This window comes from Camelus ferus, chromosome 34 (genome assembly GCF_009834535.1).
Source record: "Camelus ferus isolate YT-003-E chromosome 34, BCGSAC_Cfer_1.0, whole genome shotgun sequence".
In the NCBI taxonomy this organism is placed as follows: Eukaryota; Metazoa; Chordata; class Mammalia; order Artiodactyla; family Camelidae; genus Camelus; species Camelus ferus.
The window spans coordinates 4,073,808-4,097,991 of NC_045729.1; the positions used below are offsets into that span (position 1 = coordinate 4,073,808).

Below are 24,184 nucleotides of genomic sequence, written 5' to 3' on the forward strand. Positions count from 1 at the left end.
CATTACCATGGACAGTAGCAAGGGACAGAGGTACCTTCTCTCAAAGGGAGGGTTGGGAGGGAGATGAGAATGGGTGGGAGCAATCTAATGGGACTGAACAATGTGAGAATAATAAGTGATAATGACAGGGCTAGGAAACATGGAGGAAGGAGAAACAGCCAGTTTCTGAACAAGGTACTTTACTTAAAGGAGAAAAGATTTCTTGGCTGACTGTATCAAAGACAGGCATATTTACCCAGAGGCTAGTTCTCTGCTTAGTAATTTATCAGGGCTCTGGCTCTTAATTCTGTGAACTGTTCCTTTCTCTTTGAACCATGCCAGTGTTTTGAAGAATCATATTAAAAAACAGAATAAAAGGAGAAAAAGCAAAACTGAGATCTGGCCGTGTTGTCAGGTGTAGAAAAAAAAATGTGTTCATGTTGAAAGAAGATGTTGAAACAGTTGACAGAATTTATGGTGATGGATTCCTAATAGTCAGATGCTCCTTATAAGTAATTCTGATTTGTTTATAGGATGAATCAGGATTTCTCTAGTGCTTACAGAAAATAATAGTTATTTTCAATAAACAGCTATTCTGGGATAAATTTAAAGACACGTAAGCCAAAATGTTACTCAAGTAGATGGAGAAGAAAGAGATTATGTACCTGATGATCACTGCTTCTTGGAGCATAACATACGAGAAGAACCTAATATTGCTGAATTCATTCTGTCTTGACATCACTATTCACTTTAGCAAGCAGGTCGGCATGCGCGACCTTTCCCACCCACCAGGTAACCTCTCCACGGGTCAATATACCTGAAGGACTTCATTTCTACTTGTTGTTCATCATCTTCCATTCTACAAAAAAGCAGGATAAAATATCAAACTACATGAAACAGATTTCCTGTAATTGTCCAGAGAGAGACAAAGGTGAGATTCAGTCCAATCATCCTAATGCCTATTAAGTCCTCAGTTACACGTGGTACCCCGAGCGCCTAACTGAAGGGACCACCGCTGTCCGTGTGAGTCGTTCTCCTGACAAAGCTGACAGGCACCTCATCCCCATCGGGCAACAAAACCTGTGATAACTGACAATGAGTAACAACTGGTGCTTTATTTAGAAATTACCCTATGCCAATCTTGAAAGAGGGATATAATATTCACAGAAACAACATTAAGTAAAATAGCTATTTTTAGGGGGGAGGGTATAGCTCAGTGGTAGAGCGCAAGCTTAACATGCACAAGGTCATGGGTTCGATCCCCAGTACCTCCGTTAAATAAAAAATAATGAAAAAAAATTTTAAAAATAGTTATTCTTAAAACAATTGATGGCTTAGTAAAACTTTTTTATATTAGCGCTATTAAACTAGCCTAAAAATACATTAAGAATCTCAGACCTTTAACCAAAAGGAATTTATTTTGCCCGAAAATTCATCTAGGTGGTAGGAAATACTTTTGAAAATAGTAAACTGATCATTTGCAACTAATATTAATTTACACATTAGTATACTCCCTAGTGGAATATAGTAAATGTATTTATGTGTGTATCAATATTTACATGTACATATACATACATACTTTACATATGTGTGGTTCTTCATTCAGAAGTGCAGTCGTCAGATCACTACCAAAGTGAAAGATATTGATGGTGGTAGAATACTTTCCACGTTAAAAAACTACGGAGGCTGAATAGCTTTTTTAAAATACATATTTTTAAAAATATATTTCCAAATACATCACTTTCTGAAAGGGCATTTAGGGCAATTCAGGGCAAAGCTCCCACAATCTCATATGGGAATAATCACAGTTAGTGTTTTAATGGGTCTCTTTCCTAAACATGTATCTAAATACACACAAAAAATAGCTCTGACTCTTTAACTTAGCCATGGTGGGAAGGGGGGATGGGGGAGAAGGTATTTATGTAGGTGTTTCTGTGTTACACATATGTTATGTGTATATAACATATATATACATAAACTTCAGATCGTAGTGTAAAATTTTTCATTTGTCTTATTCACTTAACACTGTAACATGAATATTTTCCCACAGCTTCACATTCTCTTGAAGAACATGATTTGAAATTATTAAATAGTAGCTCATTGGTTAGCTATACTATAAGTTAGTTAATAATTTTCTCTTATTAGATACCTCAATATTCTAATTTTTCAGTATTATAAGTAGTGCGGCTAATACTATTGTGATGCAAGCGTCTTTGATTATTTTAGGATAAAACCCTAGAAGTACAACTTACGGATAACCATCTCATGGCTTCTGATTCATCGTGCCATATTTCTCTCTTAGTAGACTCAACAATGACCATTTTCCAGGCTTCAAAAAAGCGTGACCTCCCTTTGAACTATTTTATTCACATGATATATTTGAGGTTTTAATATTTTTCTGCTTAAAAAATACATGCTGCTTATAGAAAATATAATCAAATTTATGAAGAGATGTGTATAAATATCCCACATAAAAAGGACCTAGTGGTCCAAAGGCTATTTCTTCTTCTCACTGTCTAAATAAAGAATAGCTTTCATATTTATGATACTTGATCAAAAATACTTTCACCTGTGTTATTTGAGTCTCACAGCATTTGAGAATCATGTAGTTATTACTACCCCCGTTTTACAGATGAAGGAATTGAGGCCCAGCGAGGTGACTGCTCAAGGTCACAGACCTAACAGGAAGCCAGGTGAAGTTTATTCTGTGCCTTCCTCTATGCCTTGATCATTGTCAGCCTGCTCTGTGGCTGGTGCGTATAAAATGGAACAGCTTCTCTGAAGCAAAAGAAAGGGTCAAATTAAGTCAGCTTCTTTTTTTCTTTTCTCTTTTCAGCCTGACTTCATATTTAAACAAGATGAAATAAAAAAATAATTATACAGGTGAATACTTTTCTTCCTAATGGTCTAGAATTGTATAAACATATACATTACTTCAATTTCAAAAAGTAAAGTTTGGCTGGTGTAAATCATGCTTTTGCTTTGATTATACGTGTTTCAGCAAATCTAACTCACTGACTGAACTTGCCTCCTTGGTGAAATCCAAATCCATTGTACTTAGGCTACGCAAATACACTTTTCTTTAATGGTCCCTTGCAGAATAGAATAAGGCATGATCTTGTTAGTCCAACAATTCATTTCTTTGTTTGCAGCATGAACCTCGATAATTAGTAAGTTTGCTCTTTGTATTTTTTCCTCCTTGCTGGCATTTGGTCTATTGTCATAATATTTTTACTTCTGGATTTTAATTAGCTGTCTGATATTATTAACGTTCGCATTACTTAGATGCATTTTCTTAACGTAGCAGCTTATAGTATAGTAACATAATTGTTTCAAAATACAGTGCAAGCTTTTCTTGAAAACTGCTTTCACTGCATTTCAAATGAAATATAGGCCCTCTCCCTAAATCAACCAAGGACAAATGAAACTGGAAAGCAAATATGATCAAAACATTCTCCAGACTTGCTACTTTCTCCCTCTGGTTTCTGAGATGCCGCTCCCACTTCAGAGCCCTGCCTTCTCACATTCTGGGCAGGACTCCCCTCCTCTCTCAGCCCCCTAGTCTTCCCACTCCACACGCTTCCCCAGTGTCTACACCCATGCCAGTCACTGCACCGCACTTGCTTTCTGTGCATCAGTGGTGTCTGAAACTCCATCTCTGGTCCAGGCCTCAACCCTGAAGGCCAGACCCTCATACCCAACTGCCTACTTGAAGATCTCATAAATTCTCATTCTCATTCTCATTGTGGCCAAAGCAGAACTCATCACCTTCCCTTCAATCTAGGTGAACAATAATCCCATCCTCCATCTAGGTGTCCAAGGCAGAAAACTCGGAAGCTTTTTAAATCTCTGCTCCCCCATAAACAAACATGAAATCTTAAGAGATTTTATCTTCTAAATGTGTCACAATATGTCCCTGCCTCTCCATGCCCTTCCTATCCAGAGCCACTCTCTTGGACCAATGCTCAGAAAACCTATTCCTTAGAAACCATCTCTCGGCTGTTTTCTCTGCCTGCTAGATCTTCCTCCATACTGTTTCCAGAGTGATCCTTTGAAATATAAGCCTGTATTACTTCACACTTACTAGGATAGTTTTTGTTTTGTTAGTGGAAAATAGGTGTCAGCAAAGATTTGAAGAAATTGGATCTCTTCACACATGTCTGGTGGGAATGTACAACAGTACAGGCACTGTGGAAAACAGTTTGGTAGTTTCTCAAAAACTAAACATAGAATTATCATATGTCCCAGATTCTACTCATAGCTATATACCCAAAAGAACTGAAAGCAGGGACTCAGATATTTGTACATCTATGTTCAGAGCAGCATTATGCACAATAGCCAAAAGGTGGGAACAGCCCAAATGTCCATCAACAAATAAATAGATAAGCCAAGTGTGGTAATATACACACAATGGAATATTATTCAGCCATAAAAAAGAATGAAATTCTGATACACGGTACAACATAGATGAAATTTGAAAACATTACACTAAGTGAAATATGCCAGAGACAAAATGACAAATACTGTATGATTCCATTTATACGAAATACCTAGAATATGCAAATTCATAGAGCTAGAAAGTAAGTTAGAGGTTACCAGGGGCTTGGGGGAAGGGAGGTATGGAGAATTACTGTTTAATGTACAGTATTTGTGACTAGGGTGATAAAAAGTTTTAGAAACAGAGGTGATGGTCACACGACACTGCGAATGTAATTAATGCCGCTGAACTGTATGCTTAAAATGGTTAAAATGAAAAAATGTTAAAAAAATTTTTTTAATAAAAAATTTAAAAAATAAAAAATAAAAATAATTTAAAAAATAAAATAAAATGATTAAAATGGCAAATTTTATGTTATGTATTACTTTAGTACAATAAAAAGATTTTAAGAAAGTAGAAAGACAAGCAAAAATGTTAAAAAAACATCATCTGATCAAATCCTTTTTCATGCTTAAAAGCCTTCCATTTTCCTTACTGCATTCAGGAACAATTTTCAATGAATAGATGTATATTCATGTATGACTGAAGAATTGAGCTGTACACCAGAAACTGACACAACATTGTAAACTGACTATAACTCAATTAAAAAAAAAAAAAGACAGTTTCCAGATTCCTCATTCAGCAGCCCTTCATGGCCTGGTCCACATTCATCCCTCCAGCCTCACAGCTCACCCGCCTCTTCGTGCACCCCCGCTCTACCGTGACCACCACTTGCTGCCCCCGATCAGCAGTGTGCCGCTTCAGACCCTGTGCTTGTGCACAGCTGCTCCTTCTGCCTAAAATGCCTTCTCTACTCCTGCTCTGATTGGCTCATTTCCATTCTTCACTTAAAGCTCAGCTTAAGTCAACATCTCCAGGAAACTGTCCTTCACTCCTGATCCCAGTATTATTTAAATGCCCAACGTTCCTTGTTGCCATAACACCTAGGGTCCCTCCCACAGCAGGTATCATGATGTGTATTACTTACTTGTATCTTTCCCACTTGTACAATTTCTCATGTCTTATGTCTCCTTTCCCCATCTACTGGGTGTCACATAGTAGGTACTCAGTAAATGTTTAATGACCACATTCCAGGCTATCTTCACCAATGATCCTTTTACAGAACCAGCTTTCCACTCAGAACCAACAGGGCTGCAGAAAGGGTGAACCTTCTCACACATTCTTCTTTTTAAAAACATGCAAAACTCAGAGGCTCCACCAGTGAGATCAACTTCCTATCTATTGACGGGCTTTTGCGCCCTGAGTCTCTGGAAAGGATGCTATACAACCAGGGCTTTGTAAAATCCGTGAAGTCCTGTGACATCCCTCATCTCATTAGAGAGAATGGAAGATGCTGGGATGAAAGGGCTGGGGCAGAATGGAGGAGCCCGGGGATAGATAACGAGCCAATCAGTGGGGCAGACGCTCTTTCTGCTGCCACTATACGCCCTCTTCAGGTAGGAATGATGTCCAGTGATGGTCCAGGACTCACCTGCTGCCCCTGGATGCTGATATTTCTACCCCTGTTCGAAAGGAGATAGGTAAAGGGGATTCTGAGAAAGCTTTTCCACCACTTTTTCTTTCATGATTCCTGACCTGGAAGGAAGGAGGTCTTGGGTCACCCCTCCTCAGACATGCTGGGAAGCGAAAAGCATGGCTGTCGTCACGTGCTGGAAGCACCCTACCCTGTCCAGCTGCACAGAGACAGGAAGCTGGGCGTGGTGAAAAACTTGCACACCAACAACCAGGCATTCCAACTGGCTGGATAATGTTGGGCAAACAACCTGATATCTCTGAGTCCTAGCTACTTCATTTTCTATAAAGGCAGGCAATTGACTAAATAATCTTTAGCGTTGCCTACTGCCAAAAAAAAAAAAAAATCACTATCTGTCAGTAATTTGCACGTTTCTAGTATTTCCCTTAAAACTGACCTCATCTTTCCATTCACTCTCAAAAAATCACTGTAAGGTCTCAACCATGCCCCACTATATGGCAGAAAATTGTGTGACTCTAGTTTTCACTTTAAAAGCCACAGTCTTATTTAGATATTAAGAAAGAACAATGGTGCTTATGATTCTGGAGAAAAAGGAAGCAAATAAAAAGGACTAACAGTCACTTCTAGCTTCAAGTGAGCAGGGACTACACCGCTAATTTAGCATGTGGAACAGCAAACAGTTCAAAACAGACTGTCACTTGGTCAAACGTAGTCATTTATAATCATTCACATTATTGGAAGACACTAAGAGAATACAGACAACTAAAAACAGCGGGCAATCTTCAAGTCATTTAAATGTGGCTTGGGAAGTGCGTTGGTACCTCCATTTAAATAACACTGATTCTGCTGCCTTGGAAATTGAAACTAAATTATAAAGTATACTGGGAAGAACTAAATTAAAAAGAGCTAAGATGATTCATTATGTCCTCATTTCCCTTCATTCATAACGGAGAACTATCATCGACTTTCACATTTATGTAAAGGACCAGCCTAAAATGAATGGCTCTAGATTGTTATATTTACCTTGCCCTATTATTTTCACCAACTAAACCCTAAATTTGGGGAGGTCATTAGCATATTTGGAACTGCAAGCTGCATTCAGCAAGCAAAATGAACAAGGAGATAACAAGAATCCTTAACACTGATTTTATTATCTGCTTGGCTTAATTAACATGGAAAACAAGTGTTTTATTTAAGAGGCCACAGATGACCAGGGGTCAGTTATTACCTAAATGATGAGTAAGGCGAGAAGCCAGCCAAACGTTCAAGATGTTTTCCTCATGGTTAAGTATTTCGGGTAGGAAGGCAAACATCTCACTGTGACCATAAACGTTAAGCAAATCAACCTTATGTTCCTATGTCTTTCAGACTCCAGATGACCTTCCCGGACACCTAATGACCTTCAGAGTTGGATGAAAAAGTTCCAGATCAGTCAACGGCAGAGGTGGCAGCTGGGTGGATAAATAATTGACCCTAATCTCTTTATGATTTAAAAAGTAATCTCTTTCTTTTTTTCCCCTAGAGTCAAAGGTTTCACAGGGTGATGGGAACAAATTCGCTTACTGGGATGGGTCTGAATCACTTCCTTTTCGTTTTCTTGGAAACTCGGTCACATGTGGGTTGAAGGTTCCGACAGCTGTTGGTTTTGTCCACGGGCTCAGATGACCGGAAACCATGGAAGCAACACACTGATTCTCTTGGATCAACACTTTACCTATGAGACAGAAAGCACAAGAAGGCATCTGTTTGAAACATGAACTTTTACTTTACACATATCCTCATCACACATTTTAAATGGCTTTCTACTTTGATACTTTTTAAATGTCAACTAAATAACAACATAACATAAGAAAGACTAAATATACATACCCAAATATTAGTTAGAAATGTATTTGGTCGTCTATATTTTTAAGTTTATTTTCCCCATCTAGTTGTAAGAAACAGACCTGAATATTGCAGGAAATATGGAAAACACAAAAAAAGTAGAAAGGGCAGGGGGAAACCAAATTTCTCCAACCAACATTACTATTTAGAAATACTTCCTTTTGAATTTTTTCTATAATTGTCATTATAGAAGTTAAAATCATAGTGTATATTCTGTTATTTATATATCATTATGATAATAACTTTACAGTGTTGTTACTACAAATTCTTTATAAATGATTCCAATGGTTGCATAACACACCATCATGTATCTGTGGCATAGTTACATAACAATCCTTCTATTGTTGGAATCTATGTTTGTTTTTATTTTTTCACCATTATAAATGTGTATTTTGCTTTTATCTATATGTATAAAGCTTTTTATCTACTGGTTATTTCTTTCATTTTCCATTTATTTCTTTTGGATAGCATCCCAGAAGTGAGTTAACCAGGTCAGGGGACATGAGTATTTTTAATCCTGAATTGCCAAATGAGATAGTAAAATCCTTTTACTCAAGTGTAGTTTATTTAATGTTTTATAAAATGTAAAAATCAGAATCACTGAACTAAAAATAATCTATCGCCCCTATGTAGGCCTCCCTGAATAACTATATTTTCATATTAAAATTGACCTAACGAGTTTAAGCTCATTTGTACCTTACAACATAGAATGAAATATACAAGCAATATTTACAAGGAGAATTCAGTCAACCTACAGTAATACTGGGAGCTTTCTAACACATCTCTATCAATAACAGATAGAGTAAGCATTCAAAAATAATGATTTAGAAAATCTGATCCACACAATGGAAAAACTTGATACAATAGACATATACAGACTGCTAAACCTAGTAGCTTCAAAATCCAGTGTCGTTTATCTTGGGGCACCCATGGGGCATTTATACTGGACCAAAAAGACTGATATTATACATGAAACATCTGATACGCTGTAATTAGGCTAGACACCATGACAAGAAGATAGCCAGAAAATCCCTATATCTTTGGAAATCAAGAAATACACAAATAACTCATGAGACAAGAAAAATCCCAATGTAAAAATTACAAAATGTGTGGAACTAAATAATAAAAATATTTTACACCAAAATGTGTATAACGAAGGCATTACTTAGAAGGATATTTTAACCATTAATGTTTAAATAAAGAAAGATGGATATCTAATGAGCTAACAATTTAAGAAATTAGGAAAACATGACTAAAATAAATCTAAAGAATTAGGAGAAAAGAAATCATTAAAACAATATCAGAAATAATGAAATAGAATACAAATTAGTATAGATCAAAAAAACTAAACATAGTTTCTTCCACAAGATTGAAAACTCTAATAACCCTATGACAAGAATTAAAAAAAAGAAAAGAGGGCATAAAGGAATAAAGATAGGAATAAAGAGGGGGTCATAATTTTAGATGCTCCAGAGGTTTGAAAGATAATAAATTACCTTGAAAAATATTCTTCTAAATATTTAAGAAATTTAGATGAAATGGAAAAATTCCTAAGGAATTTTAACTGACAAAAAATGAAGCAAAAAGAAATAAAAACGAATATTCTTATATTCTTTCTTACACATACTATTCTAATAAATAGAAAAAGAAGGAATACCTTGTCCCTCAAGTCTTTTTTATGAGGTTATATAAGTTTGATATTAAAATCTGATAATGACAGATTTTAGAACGGATAACTATACGCCTGTCTCATTCATGAACAAAGATACAAAAAACACTAGCAAACAAAATTCAGAAATGTATAAAAAGAACAACCCATCATGACCAAAATAGTTTTATCCCAGGAATGCAAGACTGGTTTAATATCTGTAAATTAATCAATATAACTTACCATGGTAACAGCTTAATGGCAAAATATTATTATCTCAATAGACTCAGAAATATCAATAAAGAAATACTGAAAGCATTCTTTTTACAAGTGGAAACAGTATCTTTCGTCCCTACCCTTTTTCAACACTGTATTAGAGGATCTGCCAGTGAAATAAGGCAAGAGAAAGATATATAAAGTATAAGAATTGGAAAGGAAGAAAAAAAATTTTTTTGCTGTTGTTGAGAAATGGTATGATTGAGTATACAGAAAACCCAAAATAACCAACATATAAATTATTAAAATTAGAAAGTGTATCAAGTTGCCGTATGTAAAATCAACACATAAAAATAGCCTTTCTAGATACATGCACCCCAACGTTCAGTCTCATTATTTACAATAGCCAAGACATGGAAACAACCTAAATGTCCAGCAACAGAGGACTGGATAAAGAAGTTGTAGTATATATACACAGTGGAATACTATTCAGCCATAAAAATGATAAAATAATGTCATTTGCAGCAACATGGATGGATCTGGAGATCGTCATACTAAGTGAAGTAAGCCAGAAAGAGAAAGAAAAATACCACATGATATCACTTATATGTGGAATCTAAAAAAAGACAAACGAGAAACATACTCACAGACATAGAAAACAAACTTATGGTTACTGGGGTAGAAGAGCGTGGGAAGGGATAAATTGAGAGTTTGAGATTTGCAGATACACACTAGTATATATAAAATAGATAAACAAGTTCATACGGTATAGTACAGGGAACTATATTCAGTATCTTGTGGTAACTTATGGTGAAAAAGAATATGAAAACAAATATATGTATGTTCCTGTATGACTGAAGCATTATGCTGTACACCAGAAGTTGACATAACAATGCAAACTGACTATACTTCAATAAAAATATATATTTGGATTATAGTTCCCTGTGCTATACAGTATGAACTTGTTGTTAATCTATTCTATACATAGTAGATTGGGAGTTTGAGATCTGCAGGTACTCATATTGTTTTTTAAACCCAAAGAGTAAATACAGACTGTGGACGCCGTGAACTTGGTGTTGCTGAAGATATTTCTTGTACGGAGCCACTGAGCCACTTTCAAGGAACATTTTAATGTTTTCCTAAGAGAAGGGACGGGGAGTTTCTAATCAAATGCACAGGAGTCCAGACTGACCCTTGTCCTGAACTGTGTGTGAAAAGAGAGATCTTGGTGAAGTATTTAAGAAAGAGTTAAGAAGAAACTTCCCACACACGTTATCTGCCTACAGAGGATTCTCTTTGTTGCAGAGGCAGGAGGGCAGGTAACTGTCCTGATTTCAGAAAGTGGCAGCCACACCAGATAACACACTGGATAACTGATTGAAAGCATCCCTTGGGCACCACGTTTCATGCTCTGGAAAGAACTGTGGCGTCAGACAGCCCAGAAAGAGCTGTTGGGGGCAGGGAACAGCGCCTGGCCTGCCAAAGGCACTGCTTTTCCCCATGGGGAGTGCCTGAGCAGCCCTGCCAGCCCGCACTGATGCCTGAGGACTCTCAGGGAAGAACCTCCCGACTGCACGGACTTGACGGATCTGAGCTCAAGTCCAGCCCCCGCTGCACGGGAGCAGCCCACCGCCGCCACTGACCGTGGGACTGGATGGCCACGAGGGGGCCCCGGGCACAGCAAGAGCACTTTCGTCCAAGCCCCCCGCCAGCCCCCCAGCCCCGACTCACTGTGTGGCTCTAGGTGAGTCGTCCACCCTCTCTGTGGACTCCTCATCCGTAAAACAGAGGTTACGATACAGACTAGAGTTGCCCCACAGAGCTTTTATACGGAAAAAAAATGAGATCAATGTTGAAGCCTTTTAGAATCTATGAAGTTCTGTTGGAGAGTTATTAGGTATTAATGACTTATGTGAACTGGGTACGTACATCGGGCTCAGGGCCACATGAAAGATACAGATGGACACGGATTTTTGATGTGTGGTGTAATCGGAATTCAACACCTAGGAGATGTCTCGTCCACAGAGAGAGGAGCTTTCAGTGATAATGTTTTGATCATACTTTCATTATTTAGAAGACTGCATTCACTTTTATTTTATATGTTGAACCTTCACTTCATGCTGTTGCTTCATTCCTTTATATATTTTAGAACTGACACTACAGATGGTCTAGAATAACTCCCTCTTTTTCCAAGAGAGAAGCAGAGTTCCAGAGCCGATCACGTCCCTTGCCCTTTACCACCCAGCCAGACGCTGATGGAGGAAGGAAACTGTTTAAGTCTCCCGACTCCCAGACGGGGCTTTCCTTGGCTAAACCCAAACCTGTCTTCTCTACAGGCTGCTGTTAAGCCACCTCTTTACCATTTCATACATTTGCATTTTTTTTTATACTTAAGTGCTAGCCTTCTGTTGTTGTTGTCAAGTTTAATCTTCTTTGGTCTCACAACATCTTTGGGGATTCAGATTCTGTCTACCAGATTGACTAAGCCTCCTCAAAATATGCCATCCGCAGAAGTGACCAGCATGACACTTACATTTTCAAACCAAACTTCCGGCTAGCATGTTGAACAAAAAAAGCCGAAGAGGGGACGGCAGGGAATGACCAAACACAGTGGAGGCAACGTGAGAGCCCACGTAAGCGTCAGAGAAGTAAGCAAAAGGTCGACACCAGGAAAGGGAGATGAGTGGCTAGGGTGGACTCAAACAGTCACTCAGGAACCACGTAGGGTTGGGGAAAGCAGTCTGGGAGTAAGACTGGAAACAATGCAAGGGTGTCAGAGAGGCTCGGGGATTAAGTTGTGTTAACTGCATGGACTATGTTGATCCTCATGGCTTAAAATGAGCCAGAGGGGAAACTGGTTTCCTATATGACACATCCCTCCTACTAGTAAAGGGAGGCCAGGGATTTCCCAGGCTTGTTCTGTGCAAAGGCATTTATATTCCAGAGAATGTGTGAGGTTAGATGTGCATCTGCTTATATCACTCCCACCGGACTTGGTACTAAAATAAGCAGACGCCCTGGATCTCCTGCACGGCATGGACTAAGGCTGTCTGTACCTGGTCACCAGGGCACAGTGTTCAGGGTGGGACACAAGCCAGTCGCGTGGGTGTGAATGCGAGAAGCTGGATGCAGAGGGATATGAAATGTATGGCCTGTAAACCTTAGAATGAACTCAAAAACCAGTTCTCCAGTTTGCAGCATGACAGGTATAGTCCAACAGGTGCAAAGGGCATGGTGGGAAAAGTCCTAGCCTGTTCCCCTCCTGAGACAGTCACCTGGCGAGTGGAGCTTGTCAGCTGTGGTCCTAGAACGTCCCGCTTTCCATCACTATATATCCATCAAGCTACTATGAAGCAGACGGCGTGCTTTAAGGGCTGGGAATATGATGGTGAGCAGACACTGCTCCTTCATGGAGCTGAAAACCTACTAGATCTTCCTGCGTATCCTGGAGTTCTACCAGGTACTTGCCACAGGTGTGAGTGCTGCTGATGGAACGGTGAAATGGAGAGGAAGGACAAATTATTAGGAAATGGTATCATTTACGCATTTCTGTGAATAAAATCTAGTACGTGATATTAAAGTGTCAAGGTACATAGCCCACTCGTGTGCCTGAGTGACATTCATTGCCAAAGATCTCATTCCTATGGACTTTAACCGTTCCTAAGTTCATTCATTTGTTCACGTGGTTTCTCATCTGATGGAATAGGGAAATGAAGACTCTTCCCGGCTAATTTTTTATTTGCTATTTGATTCAACTATAGTTAAGTACTGCCTTTTAAGTATCTGTTTTGATTTGGAAAAAACAAGTTTTGCTCTTAAACACTACTGTAAAATACTTTTGGAGAAAATCCTTTTTTAAAAAATCTGGTTTTCTGAATTTACAATAAAAGATTAAGAAGAGGGAAAAGGAACAAAAGATATCCTATTCCATTTATTACTCACATTACTGTTAAGAAAACTGAGGCTCAGAGTGTGAAATAAGATGCCCAGCTGTGTGTTACACTGCAGTTTCAATAAAGGAGACAGAAACAACATAAATACAACAGCCTATTTTGGAGAAACAGTTCTCATGCATGTCCCACTCTCAGTCACTACAGAAATTTAAAAAAAAAACAAAAAACCCCAAAACATTTGATGCCATTGGGGAAGGCAGTCCTCCCAATCACTAGCTTTTAGCAAGCAGGGGTCGGGGGCACCTTTCGGGGAGGGCACTATAGTATTGCACTGATACATTGAGAAAAGCTATAAACACAGTGGGTCAGGATTTCACTAAGACATTTTTTCAAAGATCAAGAGTAGTGAGCTACTTTAAGCCTCCAATGTAGTCTTGAGAAACAGACCAAGATGGCTGAGATGAAATTTCAGGCAGGAATACCAGTCAGGCAGCCAAGCACTGCAGTAAATCAGACCAGCCAGAAGAGCGACAAAGGTGGGGATTCCAACACTATTGTAGGTGGGACCACAAATTAAATCATCTTTCACTGATTCCTTGCATTCCAGGCACCATAACCTTTACACACCTGATCTGACACAATCTTCACACCAGCCCTATAGTGATGGTCTGGCCTATGCGGAGACAGGCTCAAAAAAATTAGGCTAACTTGTGTGATGGTCTTTTTCCTGTGTCAGCTTGGCTGGCTGCAGTCCTCAGTGACTCAAACACTAATCTAAGTGATGCTGTTGAAGGTTGTTTGTGGATGTGATTAAACTCCATAATCAGCTGATCTTAATAAAGAAGATTATCCTAGATTAGGATTAGGGTTAGAGTTAGGGTGAGGGTTACCTAGGGTTGTGCTAGATAATCTGGGTGGGCCTGATTTAATCAGTTGAAAGGCCTTAAAAACAGAGTCGAGGCTTCCTTGGAGGAACTCCACCTATGGCCGGCTGCTTCAGTCTGTGCCGGGGCTCTGGCCTGCCTTTCCTGATGGCCTGCCCTACCGATTCCAAACTTGCCTGGCCTGCTCGCACATTTGCATAAGCTGATTGCTTGTAATAAATCGCGAATATACATATCTCCCACTGGTTCTGCTCCTCCGGTTGAACCCTGCCTGATACACATGCCAAAGATCACACAGCTATTAGGTGACAAAGCTCAGATTCTCTCAAAGCCAAAAGTAGGCCAGGATTCCACAGTCCCTCCCAACAGAAGAAGCTCAGTTTTAGACATCAGCATATCACAGAAACGGCACCTCACCCAAAGGGCTAGCAGGGCACTGAAGCAGAGGCTAAAAGCTCTGAGGCCAGTCTCCTTGGGTTCAAATCCTGCTTCTGCTACTTAACTATACAAACTTGACCTCGGGCAACGTCCTTAAATCCTGTGTCTCAATTTCCTTGTTGGAAACATGGAACAATAATGGTACCTACTTTACATATTTGCTGAGGATTCACTGAATTATACCACATAAAGCATTTAGACACCTAGCACATAGTAAGTACTCAATAGAAGTTAAGAGTTATCAGCTACTTGGTAGAACCAAAAAGTGAGAATGGTCCACGCTAAGCTTTTGAAACGGGGCAAAGGGGGAGTAGAAACAGCCAGGATGACTGTAAGGAAAGGGGAGTCACGGGAAACCACTCAGTCGTTACGCAGAACATAATCAAATGATATAAGCACCAAAGAATGCTTTCCTGTTGATGACAATTCCAGAAAAGGCCAACGTTTCATAAGCACTATAACCTAAGCCAGGGATGGGCAAAAGCAAGAACAAGTCGTTCACCAGGATTTGTTCCACATGGAAACAGAACAGTCCCCTAACTTGCTCCAGGCCTGATTGATCCTCACGCATAAGAAGAATGCAGCGTTCAGCATTTTCAGCATCAGCAGATTTCTCCAAAAGGCACACAAACATATTTAGATTCTGATGGTTTACGCCGACGTCATTGTTACACAGGAAAGTACAATTCTTGCAGGTTATGAGTACACAGAAAACACGACGGAGGCTAGTGTCATGATTAAGTATTAGGCATGATTGGAGATGCCAAGTTTGATACAGAAACTATAAAAGACACAGTGGTTCCTGACATCAAAAGTATCAACAAAATAATAAGATATCTTCAGTTAGCTTTGAGTGGAAAAATTCATCATTGTTCACAAAAATACTTGTGTATCTTTTCACCAAATGGCGATTATTCTAGAAAGAAGAAAGACCCCTTAAAAGGGGGTTCGGATCGGAGGAAGCACCAACATTGCAACCAGAAAACGCTAAAGTTCTACAAACTGAAACCATGAGTTTTAAAAGTAATAAAACCCATGTGACATTTCTTACTTTAATATTACCTAGGTATACATGATACACCATAGTTATAATGATGATCAGATCTAAAGCTGCCTGCAGGCTGTTCCTAAGCACATAGCTGATACAAAATTATTTAAAAGCCCCTTCATAAATATCCCAGATGTCTTCTAAAATTCGAGGTGTGAATTTGAACATCCAAGATCTGGCTGCTTTGCTTAAAACCACATGTCCCAGAGGTAGCCATGATCACTGTCAAAAAGGCACTGACAAGCCAAAAGTGCTGGTGAAACTCAAGGTTGAAAACTGAAGAAAGGAGAATTGTCCTCAAGAAGCCACTAGCCCCAGGATGCGTGGAAAATAGGGTTTGGTCTCTCTTTTCTAGGTCAGTGTTGCTGCCTGGATGACTCATTACAGCAGAGATGGCCCACCTAGAACGCAATGGCGTTTGTCTCCTTGGTAGTGTGAGCATAGCCTACCTTTGGGGACCACGTCACTCAGAGAGGAAATCCAATTCTCCAACCAGGGAGCTAGTAAGAGAAATAAATGTAGGGCTGGAGGTCGTGTTCAATATTTTAATCAAAACTCCCTCCAGATCGTTAACAATGATTAATCTTCACAATCTTTTACTCATTTAAACCTCTGTTGATCTCTGCTCTGTGAAGTGTTCAGGTTCAGTTCTGGACATTGTACCCTGATCTATCTTTTTAAATCTGTGTTTCTGTAAAACACATATGGGTTTGGTACTATCTAGACTCAACAGCAATCTCTTCTCCCTACATCCTCCTCTCCTGGGTGGAGGGGAAGATGAAGAGGTATTTTGATGCTAACGCTCCTGCTTTTAAGTAACGTGTAAGCCACAGATCCTCTACATTGTATCTGAGTCCAATTAAGAACGTCTGATGTCATCACACATAGGTGTTTCCAGGTGTGCTCTTTTCACATCAGGAACGTGTTCAGGTGTGCAGGACGCTGGATTCCTTTTGGTTTATGAACCTTCACTGTTCATATTGGAAGCCAAGGCTGAGGGTATCGTTCAGCTCTGTCGCACATGGCTGCATGGGAAGGGTCTGAGAGCAGACCTGGAGAACATGCCCATGTCGGGAGCACGTCAGTGATGGGGACAGTGGAACAACCCAGGTCATTACGTTAACAGACAACGGAAGTCCAGAAACCTGCTTCCCAAGGGGCTGCCATGGGAATAAGTGAAATTGCACTTGTGATGCTTTTCAGAGGAAAGAATGTGAAATGGATTTAAAGATATAAGCAGCTACTTCTTTTCAAGGAAAAGATGAGAGAAAGCTGTGGCCCAGATGGACCTGGAGTGAAGGCTGAGACCACAAAACCAATTATCAGGCAGGATACTTTTTTTCCTTTCTGATCAGAAATACGCCACAAGTAGCCTTTCAGGGTGATACAAAGCTCAACTACTGAGCAGGAACCAAAAAAAAAAAAAAAAGATGCACGGACCTTTCCTTTAGAAGGCGAGGCGAGTCACCAGCCTGTAACTCAGGCTTCTGTGTTAACAGTCCCGCCATATCACAGGCGGGGGGCGGGGGGGAGAGCCCTCCAGGACACTAACGAGGCAGTGACTCCTTCCTCTTCCACTTGTCCGGGCCAGAGCCGCAGGATCCTCGCACCGCTTCTTCCAAGCGTGTCACTGACGAGTTTCCATATCTACACCTAGTCTCTGCCCTGAAGGACCCTCTTCTCCACCGCCTCCGTAGAATTTTCTGTCCATCAATACTAAAGCTGGCCCCTTCTCTGAAGCCTTCTGTGAGTCCCTCCCTCCCCCATGAACTTTCTTCCAACTTTGGATGGGGAGGCTCCCTCCTAGCAGTTAAACTATAGATTTCACCGGTTCTGTCTTGTATGACACATGTTTGGCTGCTTTCCACCTTGCCTCATACGTTTTATAAGCTCTTTAACCCTTCTGCTTCCTTTATCAGTTTCTTCGTCTCTGCCTGGAACAGGAGTACGTACATTCATTCATACTTTATGAATGAACCAGCCCTGCTGGCACCTCAAACCATCATTCACTTAAAAACAATAAAACTTTACTAGGCACTTAACAGGTGCAAGGAGTGGAAGATCGCAAAGGTGAGGAAGAACCCATCCTGCTCTCCTGGGAACATGCAGCCCAAGGATGGAGCTAAGATACGTACCTAAATAAGCCGGGGCAAGCAGGCACACGTGTTCTCATAGGAACACAAAAAACTACAGTGTGGAAACAGGAGAGGAGCGAGAATCATTTCCATGCGGCGGGGTGAGGGTGGGGATGGGCGAAGGTTCTGGGAAGGGTTCGTGAGAAGAGGAAAAATCATCTGCTGAAGGTCAGATCTCACTAAATAGTTTGTAAGCATCTCATTTAATTCACGCATAACTCTCCAAGTTAGGTTTTTTTTAATCCCCATTTTATAGGCAAGGAAAATGGGGCTCAGAGAAGTTAAGTAATTCAACCAATCTCACATGGCTAGTAAATACACTGACACCCACATTCCCAATGGCCTGGCTCCAAAGCTCGTGCTGATTTTCCTACAGTGGCTCCCCTCCTCCACAGGCAGATGAAACACAGTGACACCTGAGCTCAGCCTTCAAGCCCACACAAGGCTTCTTCAGGCTGGACTGGAGGGAGGGGAGGAAGGGGAGGGAGGGGAGGCAGGGCAGGGCTCTCCAGGGGCAGCCAACAGCTTGAGCGAAGGCCTGGATGTGGGAGAGTTTAAACCCTATGGGGAAAGGCAGACTTCCTCGCGTACTGAGTCTAGGATGTACGAGGGACACATAGCCGAGATGTTTATGGAAGAGAAAGCTAGTGGGTGGTACCCCACTTCCCCTGTGATACGCTTGCAGCAGATGGTAAAGTGTATTTCCTATCTAAGTAAAAAAATTAATAACTATTGTAAGTAAAACATCTTGAGTGTATTGGAAACTGCTGCTTTATGGCAGTCATCTTGACGCTCAGTTGTAAATGTCTTGTAATGCAAACCATGTTGAGTGGAAGAATGTTTCTCTTTACGCTTCCTTTTCCTTTTCATCTTTGTTTTTCTCCCTCTGTAAAGGTACTATCTGGAGATTTAAACCATAACATTTAAGACTAGAGAAACGAAATACCAATAATTTACTTAGGTAAATGACCAACTTCCTATCACGCCAACCAACATTTAAGTATTTTCAAGTGAGAATCTCAATGTTATATAACTGGACTGGATTTAAATATTTCGAGAAGTTTTCAAACATTGTAAGTTTAAAAACTGAGAGCAGGGTAAATGAGATCTTATTAGCCTAAAACGATATAATATAAATAGTATATTGTATCACGGACCAGTAAGTGTGACTTGACCCAAGGAAGAGATGAAAACAGGGTAGGGGAGCGTGCGTAGCTAAGTGCTTTGTAAATTCGCAGTACATACTCAGAAATACTACACACTACTACAGAGGACATCTTTCACCTGTGGTCCCAGGTCCACCAAGAGCTTAAATTCCAGGTTCTTCTAAGTTCTTACAGCCTCCTGCCACCGGGAAAGAGAGAGGCACGAGGGGAAGCAGGGATCTGGCAGGAGCCCCTCAAGTTAGCACACTCGCAAAAAACCAGAACAGGAAACCGCTGTCTCCCAGGGAGGGCAGATGGCTCGGGTCCACTTGCCTCCTGCGAGGCACCCGGCTCACTGAGCCCCTGACTAATGACCCCAATCCCAGGCCCTTGAGTAACTCAGCTGTCCCGGCGGCACACTGGAGGTCTTCAATTAAATGGGAAAACAGACATTAGGGCTACAGAATGAAATGTGATTACCTTGTGGATGATGACCCGAACGCTATGTACAGGGAGAGACTTTAAAAGGATGCTCTACTCAATGTTCACTGCACAGAAAGAGATCACGCTTTTTAGAACCAGGAAGTCTTCCACAAACGAAAAAGTAAACTGAGATCACTGTATTCACTCATATTTTGGCTTTCCCATGTATTTTAAACATTTAAACATCTTTTTTTTCCCCTGGAGTCAAACTTTCATGGATAGCAGTCTCTACCCTGCCTTCCTTCTCTCCCCTCCGCTCCTCAGCTCCAGCCCTCCTCACCCCTCATCACTCTTTCCCCTGTGCTCCTTTTTTATCTTCCCTCTCTCCTCCTCCTCCCATCTCCCTCTCCCTCATCTCTTCCCACTCTGTCCTCCCCTCTTCAGCCTGTCTTCCCTCACCCCTCCCCCTTCTTTCCTCCTCTCTCTTTCCTCCCCCTAAAACATGTGAAAAGTAACGTTAGTGCATCCTGGTTTATCCTGAGTAATGCACTTTCAGGCTGAAACTCTGCCTCAGGATCTAGGCCAGGAGGAGTTTATGCAAAGTTGATTGGGACATCAATGGAACTCTTGATGCCTGAGTCACAGAAATGAATGTAAGCCACTCTAATTGCAGACGTACATCTCAAAAGAATTTGGTCTGATAACATCACAGGTGAAAACATGAGTCTGTTAAAAAAAAAAGTGGGGGGGAAGGTGACAAAGCTGCCCCTCAGATGCCTAGACCCGAGACTAAGTCTGGCAGTCAGTCTTGGGAACGGGCTGCCCCACCCCCAAGATCGCCTGCTCACTAACACCAAGGATTCTGGAATCATTTACCAGGAGGACGCCCAGTCACTTGGCAGCTTGCTTAATCTTGGTGTTTACCAGAAGCCTGCCAAAAAAAGTCAGTGAGCAGGCAATTATGTTAGACACCCGCTGATCTTTGGCGGCCATCTTCAAAACCGGCCCACCAATTTTTTCCAACAGTGACACCAAACCATAAGGGGTTTTCTCTGCACCACCAGTCTTAGATTTATATTTTATCAGGAGGGCCCTCATGTCAACCAACCTCCTAGGAAAAAGGAATCTGCAGGGATTTTGTGCCAGGAAAAAAAAAATTCAAATGGCCCTGGATTCTGATACAGACACCTCTTTTGTTTTGTTTTTCCCTCCAGTAACGGGAGAAGTAGAAACAATATTTTTTTGCTCCCTCTTTCGGTAAAGCAGCATCTCGAAGTGAGTGTGCCCTGGTCATCAACCATCTAGGGAGACAGAAAAGGAGGGCAGCCTGCGCAGGAGCCACAGCTTTCAACTTCAGTTTTGCCACTTTCTGGCTAACATGGGACAGACTCAGTTTTCTCATCTCATCTCATCTTGAATGGGACCAGGGCTGCTATGAGACTAATGGCAGAATCCCTTATGAAATGCCTGGTACGTAACAGAACCTCAGTAAATGCTGGCCCTCCCAGCCCCCACTGAAACTTCGCCCCTCTTACCCAAGAAAGATTAATTTTGATCATTCCCAACCTAACACCTGGCATTCAGCCAAACGGCAATAAACTTCTCTGTCCAAAAAGTTGTCATATGTCCTTAAAACTTAACTGGTGAAAACCCCTCTTTGAATTAGTAGGTACATTTTTCATATCTCCTTCCTTTTTTCAGTAAAGCCCAAATATTCTTTAAATTTGGCCAATTTTAACTTGTGTGCAACGACCCTTTCTTAATAGACTAAACAAGAGTCATTACTTTCACAAAGCAAATTGAAACTGTAAATTAATGACTATATTAAGCTATCATTTATGGAGTACATACTGGGCGAAGCATTTTTTATGTATTTAAATGCATTTATATCTCATTTAATCCGAACAATCCTATAAAAACAGATACTATAATTATCCCCATTTTACAGATGAAGAAACTAAGGCTAAATAACTTAACCCGGGTAACAAAGTAAAGGGCAGAGTTCAGTCACAGCCAGAGCAGAGAGGATGTCTGAGCTTAACACCGTGCATAATGCCTTCTCTTTTCAAACCAGTGCTCATGTTGTAATATCATCCAGAAAGACTTCAAATATTCAAATAAGAGAATTTTAGAAATCTCCCCACGATCCAAATCCCCACAACTGTATTCGATTTTCCAAAGCACTGCTTCTCATTGCTAAACTCATCACAATATTAGAAAAGGAGAGTGGAGATTTAAGAAACTGCTTCCCTGAATTTCTCTCTGCCAGTCTATCTTCCTTTATTTCTGTTTTTTTTTTTTTTTTTTGCCACCTCCTGTTTGTCTTAAGTAACAAATATTTTATGATCAACCCATAATTGAGTAGTCCCTTGGAAGAGACCACGGAATATCGCCAGCGAATACTAGAGAGAGGAAAAAGACATAGCAACGCTCCCAGCTCCATTCACCAAAAACTCTAAAAAAAAAAAAAATACATATAACAAAACAAAGCAAATTCCACTGACGGCTTCCCTTACGCTGTAATGGCAAAAGACAAGAGCCGCCTCTCGCTAAGGAGAGCTGTCGCGGTGCAATCCGTTTCTGAGGCTAAGAGATGCGAGGGACCTGCCTCCTCGCGCGCCCTGCCCGCCGCACCGCGGGGCAGTTTTTGGAGGGGGAGCAGAAGTGAGCATTTCCAGTTCAGAGACGATGGGCTCGCACGAGCTCCTTCAATGGCTGATGACAACCGGTTTACACAAGAGAAAAATGAAATCTAAGGAGTCCGCGCAGCAATCCCTGCAGACCGCGAAGTGGACGCCCAGCGGGGGGCGAGGGAGGCTGCTCGCCATCACGGGGTGGATGGTACTTCGCCACTCACCTTTGCCCAAACGTCCAGCCTGGGGCCAAGAAATGAGGCTGCGAAAGCCGGCGGCGACCTGGGGCGTCACTCCCCACCTCCGGCTCCCGGAGAGGACCCGCTGGGCGCGGCGCCGCACCTGTGTCGCAAGGGACGCCCTTGGCCCCCGGAGCCAATCGGAGGTGATGCCTGACCCGAGGGCCCCCCGCAAAGCGCTCCCACCTGGCGTCGCCGCGCCCGCCCCCCGCCCCCCGGCCGGACCCGAGCGCCTTCCGTGCGCCGGGCGCCGCGCCCCCACCTGGAGCCTCACCTCTCGCCGCCGCCGCCTCCTCCTCCGCCGCCATCGCACGAGCCACCCGGCCGGCTCCGCAGCCCCGGGGCGAGCAGCATGGAGCGCCCGCGGCCCGCCCTGCGCCGGCCCAGGCGGCGGCCCCGGGGCGGGGGCGCCGGCACCCGCGGGGCTCTGCCGGGTGCCGCGGCGGCCGCCACTGCAGCCCCCCGGGCGCGCGGCCGGCGCCGACCCTCCGCCCGGCCGGCCGGGGTCCCGAGTGTGCGGCTGGGGCTCGCCCGCACGCCCCGGGAGAAAGGGACCGCGCGCGGGGAGGAGCCACGGCGGCCCCGCCCCGCCGACCCCTGCGGCTGGAGGCAAAGTGCGAAAGGCTGCCGACGTAGCACCTTGAGCTTTTCTGGAAAGCGGCCTATTTAAAACAGGTTTCCACGATCACTTTAAGATTCGTTGTCTGCCAGCTGTTCTGGAGGTTGGAGTTGGTTCCTCTGCGGGGAGAAGTGAAGGATGGATGGAGATCATCCATGGTGGGGGCTACGGAGCGGGGAGTGCGGGGGAGCTGGAAGCGGGACTTCCCGGGCCCCCTTTTCTTTTCTGCCGTGGAAGGGCTTAACTGCAGAGACGAGGGTACGATGACCGAGGGGGGTCACCGAAGAAGCCGTTGGGGATCCTGCAACGGTTGGGTAACTCCAGAAGCAAGATCCTTGGGGGCTCACTTGACGGCCCCCCATCATACGCTGGTTGGCTCCCCGCCCACGGGCCCCTCGGGTGCCTTGGTTACAGTTCGTCTAGTAGAGGCAGTGCGGGAAAGGAACGGCAGGGAAAACACCAAAGCGTCGCAGCAACCAGCCTAAATCTATTAATTTTCCTACCAGGGCGCTGCATTACAGCATCTTAACTAGTTGCATTTTATGTCCTGAGGGCCACTGGGCGCCGGTGTGGGGCGCGCGTTCCTGGGCGGAAGAAGGCGTGGCCCGGGGAGAGCTGTTGCAGCGTTGAGCGCGGACTGGTCTCCTGCTCGGGAGTGGAAGGAGGTCCTGCCCTCAGTAACACACACCGAGACACGTCTCCAAAACCATTCTTGAAACATCCCCGTCCTAGCTTTGACTTGGAACTCAACCCGAAATCCACGGACACGACACCAACTTAGGCTGACAGCTCAGAAAGAAAAATCCTACGGACAGCCTAGCAGATAGTCTTGAACTCTGGCTTAGGTTTCCTGAACGTGTTCGGACTCTGGCTTTCCAGACAAGTGTACGCAGTTTTGAGGTAGTTTACCCAGACTGTAGTCGGGGAGGCGGGGAGATTCTCTTAGACCCGCACATGTGTTCAAGGAGGCTGGCTGCCTTCACGGCGAAGTGAAATTGCTGGTTGAGATGTGCAGTACAGACTGTTTC

The 24,184-nt window shown here is 42.4% G+C and overlaps 1 protein-coding gene and 1 long non-coding RNA gene across 5 annotated transcripts in view; one reads left to right on the plus strand and one right to left on the minus strand.

The window, feature by feature from the left end:
• Positions 1 to 8,269, plus strand: part of LOC116661254 — a 49,991-nt gene extending 41,722 nt beyond the window's left edge. For both annotated transcript variants that reach the window (XR_004317073.1, XR_004317072.1), the window contains one exon: positions 7,320 to 8,269. This is a non-coding gene — a long non-coding RNA (uncharacterized LOC116661254). The remainder of the gene's footprint in view (positions 1 to 7,319) is intronic.
• ARNTL2 (aryl hydrocarbon receptor nuclear translocator like 2) overlaps positions 1 to 23,182 on the minus strand; it is a 57,164-nt gene extending 33,982 nt beyond the window's left edge. The window contains exons 1-3 of one of the 3 annotated variants that reach the window (XM_032472860.1): positions 22,812 to 23,182; positions 7,515 to 7,665; positions 797 to 838 (exon numbers count right to left, since the gene is read on the minus strand). In XM_032472860.1, the coding sequence (XP_032328751.1) occupies positions 797 to 838; positions 7,515 to 7,665; positions 22,812 to 22,845 (227 nt within the window). In that variant the 5' untranslated portion in view covers positions 22,846 to 23,182. Of the gene's footprint in view, positions 1 to 796; positions 839 to 7,179; positions 7,352 to 7,514; positions 7,666 to 22,811 lie in introns of those variants that run through there. The other 2 variants (XM_032472861.1, XM_032472862.1) reach the window with 2 other exon arrangements.
• Between the last annotated feature and the right edge of the window lie 1,002 nt (positions 23,183 to 24,184).